Below are 9,318 nucleotides of genomic sequence, written 5' to 3'. Positions count from 1 at the left end.
GGCAAAGCCCAAAGTTCTGCAGAGCCTGGAATTAAGAAAATGATGGAAAGTTGATTTGACTCCTTTATTAAACTGAACTGTTTTTTTGAAAGGCTTTTTTACTTTCTTTGGAAACAAAGACAGAACCATAAGTATTTCTAAACTCAGCACTACGTAAGATGAAAACTTTTAAATAAGACAACTAATCACACTATTGAGATCTCCAGCCCCAGGAAAATGGCTTCATTACTCCTGTGGCTGGCACTCTTTTAAATGGATTTCCACATTGTGCTTCAAATTAATTTGACATTTCTCCATTCCAACATTCCTGGGCAGCAGGTCAAAGCGGGTTTTACTTCTTAATGAACTGTTTCTCCTGGTGGGGATTTGAAAAGGTTTCCTACAGCTCCTATCTGTTTAAAGACCAAAATGTCTTTAGAATTGTGACCACTTAACCAGAAACACAATGGAATTTTAATAATGATATTAAATAATTTGGGATAAGAAAATAAAAGTACCATAAGAAAATGAAACAAGGGGAAACACAGAATACCTGTGCCACATTACTACAGAACTGGTGTAAACATTTTTAGGCTAAAAAAAGCCACGTATTTTTAAAGGTTCAAAATATCAATTCTATTTATTTATTGTATCACAAATACCACAGTTTCAGTAAGATAGCTGCCCTAATGGAGAGGTTTAAAGAATGAGATAGCAAAAATAACCAATTACATTACTCTTCATTTTAGGAGCTGGACAAAATCTGTATAAAATATAATATACTGAAGTATTTCACAAAATTCATCACCCATGACAGGGATTACAGGTGAGTGACGAGAGGACTAGGAACCTTGATGTTTTCAGGACAAATGGTGAGTTGTGTCTTACATTACACAGTTTGGATGGCTGTGACAATGGGCAGGACTTGATGAACAGAGAGACATCTTTCAGTCCCAAAACAATTTTACACTTACTACAAATGACTCAGTATGATGGATATCAATTCCTACATTCATTTCCTCTTATAAAATAAGGCTACCTCTATTATTCCTGCCTGGCGAGTAGATGGAGAGAGGCTTGTCTCAAGGTCGTATGTTACAAGGGCTTTCTCCCACACTGCTTCATGCTCGTATGTTCTTATCCTATTGGAAGTTAAAAAGAGGTTTTTGATTTAAGTTCCTTACTAATAAATGAAAGCAATGACTTTAAAGAACATTATTAAATTGTACCGTGCTAATGGCTCTAAGATTCTTCCTCCACCACAGCCATAGAGACTGTCAGGCTCTCCAATGCTCCTATATATGTCCATGAGAAGGTCCTAGGATATGCACCACAAAACTCAGAATTACCTTTTTTGGAACCAGTTTGAGTTAGTGTCACATATATCATGTAAGTTTACAAACACAAGTTTATACACACAACATTATCACTGCTTAATTTTCCTTCATGCAGTATCTGAGGCTGCTATCATTGCAGGAAAAAAAGTTATGCAAAACTCTTCAGGACTACCTGCCTTCTCTGCTAAGTTATTAAAAACCCAGAACTGGGCCTAAGGTGGACTGGCTGACAAGCAAAAGGCAGTAGTACTGAATGAGCACTAGACATACCAGCTGAGCAATGCATCTTAAAAGTTCTAACAAGCTCAGTTCTGGAATAATGAACTATGGAAAGAACTGACTTAGACAAGCCTACTGGATCAGATTTGATCCATCAAATAAACTCGTACAAGATAATACTACTTTGGTTTTGATGATTACAACTTCCTACAACACTTGCTGTTTTTTAATGAACACAAATCTCTGACAAAACAAACTGAAAAAGAATTGGCTGGTTACCACCATGAGGGCAGTTCTTTCAGGGAACACAGTCTGCTTTGCTGTGATGTAACCTTTACCAGTTCATTAGTGTTTCAGGTGAACAGATACTCAATACAACTTGTCTGGAAGGCCACTGAGTTCACTTTGAATTAAAGCAAGAGGAGAGCTTTCAATCACAATTTTTGAATTCAACTAGATTTGCCCTTAGCTCAGATGAACCTACTGTTAATTTGAATTATATGAGAAGGTTTGCATTCAGATTGTGAAGGACACACATGTACCTGTAAACTTATGCCAGTTTCTTCTTTACTTTTTTCATTCAAAGTACTAATAGTTGTTCTTTGACTTTCTTCTTCAAATGTCAAACTCTTAGCTGCTTTAAAAGAAGATCTAAAAGAAATGTTTCCAGTAAAGTTAAATGAAATTTCATACTAAGAACTACAGAAATTCTGAAACAACACTTAAGAAGTAAGGGGCACAAACAATAAATGCAATATCCCCAGGTTATTCAAAATGGCTCTCCACCAGAATGAGGAAGTGATGGGCTGAACAGAGAATATCAACATCAAGGGATTTTAACACCCAGGTGTTTTTTCAGAGAAAAAACCCCACCGACCTTGTAATTTCTAATCTTTTATTAAATCAAATTTCTCTTCTGAATGCCTGAAGCATTCTTTCTTCTGTGAAAGAATAAAAGCAATTACTTAATACATAAGCTTACAACCAAACTTTTGCTACATTTTCACTGCCTTAGACTTATTTTGTCATGAAAACGAAGCTACTAAACTCGTTTCATACTTTGATCTTGCTAGACCAGAAGACAAAGATAATTGTCCATTATAGAAGAAAACTCTTTCTACAAGGATCATTTAGATCTACCCACACACAAATCTGGTCACCATTCTGGAGTTTCTTTCTACCCTTGATTAACTTCTGGCTGTAATTTAGCCAACAGCAGTCAGAAAACTTCCTGATTACAAGTCAACATGACACTATTTTGAGGTATAGATCACATTCAAGGACTGGTAGAAATATTTTCCATGTCTGTACAAACACCTAAGGAATACTTTTAAAGCTTCATTGACTTTTCACATAACAAAACTCTATTTGGACACACAAAACCTGATCCATTTTACCAGAAATGTCAAGCAACTGCATTCCTCAAGCCTCACACCTTTCTTGTTGTTTGTCTCGATTTATCTTGTCTGCGTAGATCTCTGCATAGAGCAAGGCTGTGAAGTGAGCAGCACAAGACTGTGCTGCCATAGCAACCTCGAGATAATTCAGATCTAGCCAGAAGCTGTCATCAAAAACTGTACCTGAAACAGATCTGATCAAATAAAGACTTCAATACTGCTGTAACAGACATGCTAACATTAAACAAATTAAATCAAATCTAACTAAACAGCTTCCCAAAGGCTAATTTCACCTTACCCCTGCCCCAAATCCCATACCACAAGCAGACTATCAGACAAAAATTCTTCAGAAAACTCCTTCAGCATAATTAGAACCCTTCAAGACTAGCCATATCACTTCTGTACCAAACACAAGGTCACTACTGTATCTCATTCTTTTAACTGAACAGGTTCTCTACCACATTCTCCTCCTTTAATCTACAGCATCAACAGATCTTAGCACAGTCATAAATAAATTAAAGAAACATTTTGGAAAGCTATAATTCACCTCTTTTGTCTTCTTAAGTAATCAACAACAGCAAGCATGGCCCGTCGGGATACTTTATCCAAACTTCTAAAATTATGGGTTTCTTGCTCTGGGATGTATATTTCAAAGGAAAGAATATAATGAACTTTTGTCATAACACATCCACTTACAAAATAAAAAGGTCTATTTTGTACTCAAGAAAATAACTAAAAACGTCCTTGGACAGCCATTACCTGAATCAGAATTTGGAGTAGACCTACTAGACGAGGCAAACTTGCAACAGGCTGTAAAAAACTTCTGGATATGAAGTGACAAAAGATTTCTCCAAGATTCATCTGAGTCATGAAGAAGGATATCATGAATCAGGTACGGAAGCAAAGTTTGACACAAATCTGTTTTCACCTAGAAAACAAATCATGCACATCAGCTGCTAAGAAAAACAATCAAAAAGCCTTTCTTTCTCAGGTTACAATCAAACTGACAACTACTCAAACAAACACACAATGCTTGATAAAGAACATGTAATATGAAAACTGTAAACTACACACAGGGCTATGCTGGCATTCAGTTAAAGCAGCCACATTAAAGTTCATCTATGTTCACAATAATCTCTCAAATCTCCCATTTCAAGAGTATATTTTATGGATATCTGCAATATATGATTATAAAGCTTCTGAAACATTTAGTAACAAATTATTATTTGCCGTCAAGATGATAATCATATATTTTGTGCATCACAGCACACATACATATACAGATATACATATGTACCATTTAGCTCACCTCACACAGTGGCTTCATTAACTGCAGAACTTCATTTTTCACACCACCACTGTCCAATATCGAACTAGTTAGGCGCTTGATCCAAGTCTCATGACTTTCTCCCAGAGGAATCCACAGGTGTGTGTTATCCAAAGTTTCTGAAGGAGCCTCTGTATAATTATCAGGTACTACAGGTAACTGGAAGGCAAATACACATATTGTGAATATAAAAAAATTCTATGTCATTAAAAAAACCCCACACTGCAATCTGCACAAATTAGAACATACTAACTATTACCACTGCTTCGACTGATTAACAGTATCACTTTGGTTCATGGAAATGTAAAGTTTTCCAAGGAAATCTGAACGTATTAAAAGTAAAGTTTTACTGATAACATCGACAAAGTCACATTAGGCATCACATTTAGGTTACAAATCAAAAGTTTGAAAATTAGAAACGTCTCATTTATGGTTAATTATGCACTTTTTTCCTGACCTGTTGTCCACCAATTTTTTGCATCAAAGGACACTTGCATCCTGAGAAAAAATGTATTACATCATCGGCTAGGTAATCAAAAATTGTCTGTCTAAATGAATGTACAGAACTCTCTAATGTCAAATTGATCATTTCCTATGTGAAGAAGCTGCAAATGCTAAAAGACAAAGAACAGATGTACCAAAGCAAACAGATTTGCAATTGGACTGATGAAAAGTCCAAATTTTTGCATTCATCAAAGCCTATCTCAAAAATCTTTTCAAAATTCACTTTTTAGAAAAGGTCTATTTTAATTTTACCTCTACCCCATATGCCATATATGTAAGGTATAGCAGAATAAATACCTTTTTCTTAGGTGTTCTGAAAGGCTGTAGATAGGTTAACATGGGATCAGCTCTATTTTTATAAACTTCCCAAAAGTCAATGCCAGACTTGGTGGCTAAAATGTTTTTCAAACAGGAAACAGCAGCAGCTCTAACATCAATACTGAAAAAATAACACACAGAGCATCATTATTATTAATTTCATTAAGGCATTTGATTTTCAAAATCACCTCTTTAAATACACACGACAAAAGAATTTCACAATCTATGTGCTTCAGATCAGAAAGTCTTGGAGTAGGATATGTCATTGCATATTTTATTTTATAGCAAAGCCTCAGTATTTACTCCACAGCACTGCTATCCTCTACAGCACAGTGGAGACTCTGGCTAGAAAATTTCTAGGAAACATCTAAGCCTGACTGGGTAAGCAATCTGAGACTTCAAGAAGGACATGGTTGGACATGAACAGGCGTTAACACTTTGAGAGAGTTCTTCTGAGATGATCTGAACAACCCACAATTTAATGGCTCCTATTAAGGTTTGAAATAACTAAGTAAATAAGTATACTCACCAGTTATCTGTTAAAGCAGTATTGATTTGAGTCAACATTATGAAGACCCACTGAAGTTTTCTATCCTCAAGCAAGTCAGCTGCTTTCAAATCCAGTGCATTTTCAGCATGCTGAAGAGCTATGGTGGAGAAATCCATGGGACCTATTTCTCCCAAGCAACTCCCAACAGCCTCTGCAAATGAAGGTTATTTTATAGTCTTTGTATAGCCTTATGCAGACTAAAACAAGGTCTCACCCTACTTTTGGCACTGAGATTCTTTTGGGGTAAAAAGCTGCAGACATTTATAAATAATCACTTATGGAGCTTTATGATTAAAATTACATGTATACAAATTTTTCAGCTTAAGACTCATAAATAATACAGTTATGCTTTCTAACTCAATTTTCTAGGAGTACCTATGGCTCTGGATTTCATTTTTGCTTGTGTCAGAAACAAGCCAGTGCAAAAGGTCAGAGTCACTCCCTAAGGGAGTGATCACTGCTTACACAGTAGCCTCTGTAAGCACAAACAGTAGACTACACACTCTGTAAGAATTAACCTTCACTTTACAGAAAATGATGTATCAATGTGTCCCTCATTTGCTTTTGAGACAAAGTATTTTATAAAACCATATGACTATATAGAAGAAAAATAATAAACAAATTGACCTTGAAAATAATTGTTAAAAAAGGTTGTTAACGTTTACCAGAAAAAAACAAAATCTATTTCCCCTGCTCTTTCCTTCATACTCTGCATGTATCTTGAAAACATCTTCATTTTCTACAATGTTGTTTTAACTACCAGAGCAAATGAAAACCAGAATGAAGATACACAGGTTGTGTTTTGAGCTTGATTTAACAAATCATCTAAGGAAACACAATGCAGAGAAGGCTGAAACTTGCAGCTGCAGAGGTGCTGAAGAATGTGTAATACTGAAATGAATGTGAGCTTCAATTGCTTAGCATTCATAATTATCAGTCACTAGACTTTAGACAAAGGGTTGGACTTGATGATCTTTGAGGTCTTTTCCAACCCGGTTGATTCTATGATTCTATGACTCTGTCTAGTTTAGACATCTAATTTCAGTAATTAGATGGAGGTACTCTCCACCTGGAGAAGAGGGGATTTGGATTTTAGCTTTGGTACTTCGGATCAAACATTAATCAGCTGCTCAGTGTAAATGTTGAGAATGATTTTAATAATACAGAAGAGGCTTTAAGGTGGCAAACAACTAGTTTAATTTCCACTAAGACATGCCTTTCTAAGCATCAAAACTTACTCTTTTCAGGTAAGTTCAATTTTTTGTATTATTTTTCAACCTAATAAAGTCACCCATAAGAGCAAATGACTCTGTAATGAGTACAGAACAGAGCAGGGCCTAAACTGATTGCAATTTAAGATATTAGTCAAAACTTTAAAATACAGTGACTGAATAGAAGCCATATCAGCCATTTCAACATTCCTGACAGCTACCAATGCAAAATAGCAGTGGGAAGTAACATTAAGAACAGCCACAGTTTCAGCCTGGTGTCTGCAATCACAGCCCTAATTAGCCCATGGGAATAATGAACTTACCCAGCACTGCTTTTTCACCTGTATGGTTAACTGCCATCTTGGACAGCTGCAGTAAACTCACCACCAACTTTACTACTACAGAATCTTCTGGCTTTTCTATCATTCAGAAAGAAAAATAAATGCCAAAAATGTCAGTGTGTTTGTAATGTGAACATATCAGCAGAAAACACTACTTTGCTGTCTTTTACCTACTGATGTCAACATGCAATATTAATGCTGAAGCAAGTTGGTATTAAGAAGTACATATAAGTATTATTAATTTTTCCTGTTCATCATAACTCAAAAAATTCCTATGCCTTTGAATATTCCAAATTCCCATGGCCAGAATGCAAAAAGTCTATTATTTTCAGTGTTTTGATGCAAAAATTGTACTTAAATACATGAAATACCAGCATAAGTTGATGTATGAATGCTATTTGAAACAATGAAGTCATACCATGTGACTCCACTGACAGCCCTCAAGCTAATAGCATCATTCTGTTCTAAACCCAAACCCAAGGAATATCTCAAAATAAGGCTTTCTGCCAGGAATTTCTCAAAATTTGACTAGTTTTCAGCTGCCTAATTAACTTTGCCAATTTATAAACTCTGAAGATGTGTATTTCCTTACATATTTGCTGCCTGCCTGAGGCCATTCCAAACAATATGTTCTAAGACAAATAAAAAGATGATCTGCCAATGTAATAAAATTTTAAAAAAAGAGCACTATTTTCTTAAAAATGCCATAGCTCTGTGGAAGGAATGGCAGGCTGGAATAGTGCCTTATGCTTGCTGACATCTTTCATAAAAATGAACACATATGTGACCAAACTGCAGCAGTTATTCTTCAATGTCAACTTTCAGCATACAGTTGTATAGCCTTTATCAGTAAGCATTTTACTTATTTTATAATATCAACAACAATAATAACAATGTATTTGTAAGTTTCTAATCACCACAATAAGTAGCAGTAAGTCCCATGCTGTATATATTTTGAAACAATCACATGGTTTCTCTTGTATAACTGCTGTCAAACAATTTCATCTGCTCTCAAGCTGTGACAGAAGTGGTAAGTACTCCCTACGCAGCTTCATCATACCATTCACCAGTTAGCACACCTCTCTCAACTCCTATTCAATCACTTTTCCAAGCTCACAAGGGTCTTCTCTGATGGAAGCTGTTTCACACAAGCTTGCTGCCCTTTTGCTAACTCTGTTCAAGCAGAATTTGGAAGCTAAAATTGTAAATTATATTCAAGATGTGGGGACAATAAGGCCACTTGCACCGTGGCCTTAGAACAGACTACTGTTCTTCCACAGATTTTACTTTGCATTTATTTACAATTAATTACATCAGCTCTTTTTATCTCCCCATCATGAACAGAAGCTGATGAAGACTTGATGCAGAGGAGAAAAATGAAATGGTCTGGCACAACCATCTGAAAACTAAATCAGGAAGGAACTGGGGCTGAGGCTGAGAGCTGAAACAGAATCCTGGGATATGCAAAGTTCAACTATACTAAATCCTAACATTTAAAAACTTCTGAGAGCTTTACTGTTAGCATACTGTGCTTTTAATAAAATGTAGCTTCATTACATCTAAAAGACTAGGGAGAGTCATTAACTCATTAAGCAGCCATAAAGCAATATACTCATATTATACACTATCCTGGGTCATTTCAATCATATGTGCCCCATGCCAAAAGCTGGAAGAGTATTTTATCCTCTCTGCCATGTAACACCTCATATAATATTTATAAGACACTTTGCTAAAGATACTTCAGATTTTGTGTGAATAATAAGTGTCATTCTACTCTGCATGTGGAATTATAATACAGTTACATTGTTAAACACACAAAACCCCCGACACAAATTAAAACACTGGATGGCCAATTAGAATAGGATTACATCACCTAACACCTAAAATCAGGCATAAAAATAAAACACATAATCAAATATCAGTACCCTGGAAATTTTTCAGGAGATCCTTCATCTGATCTTTATATTGTTCCAATTGTTTGCGTAAATCATACAGTCCTTCAAGTCGTGTTAAGGGCAGTGAATCACAAACACCAACTGAGAGAAAGTGATTAATTTCCTGCAAAACAACACTTTGTGTTAAACGCATACAGCATACAAAGGCTTCAGGTGAAGAAGTGGCTCTCAGCAGCCCAC

General features: G+C 35.8%; 1 protein-coding gene across 1 annotated transcript in view; it reads right to left on the bottom strand.

The window, feature by feature from the left end:
- ATM (ATM serine/threonine kinase) overlaps window positions 1-9,318 on the bottom strand; it is a 57,436-nt gene that overhangs the window by 21,095 nt on the left and 27,023 nt on the right. Inside the window, 13 exon segments of the mRNA XM_009076056.1 lie at window positions 1-4; window positions 7-25; window positions 1,019-1,121; window positions 1,209-1,297; window positions 2,078-2,186; window positions 2,971-3,126; window positions 3,480-3,567; window positions 3,692-3,860; window positions 4,242-4,418; window positions 5,061-5,202; window positions 5,611-5,782; window positions 7,166-7,261; window positions 9,109-9,241. The exon segment at window positions 1-4 is cut by the window's left edge and continues 111 nt beyond it. Of these exon segments, the coding sequence (XP_009074304.1) occupies window positions 1-4; window positions 7-25; window positions 1,019-1,121; window positions 1,209-1,297; window positions 2,078-2,186; window positions 2,971-3,126; window positions 3,480-3,567; window positions 3,692-3,860; window positions 4,242-4,418; window positions 5,061-5,202; window positions 5,611-5,782; window positions 7,166-7,261; window positions 9,109-9,241 (1,457 nt within the window).

The sequence above is a fragment of the Acanthisitta chloris genome, unplaced genomic scaffold (assembly GCF_000695815.1).
Source record: "Acanthisitta chloris isolate BGI_N310 unplaced genomic scaffold, ASM69581v1 scaffold726, whole genome shotgun sequence".
Lineage (NCBI taxonomy): Eukaryota > Metazoa > Chordata > Aves > Passeriformes > Acanthisittidae > Acanthisitta > Acanthisitta chloris.
Note: the sequence above shows the minus strand (reverse complement) of the source record. Positions and strands in the feature narration are given on the sequence as shown.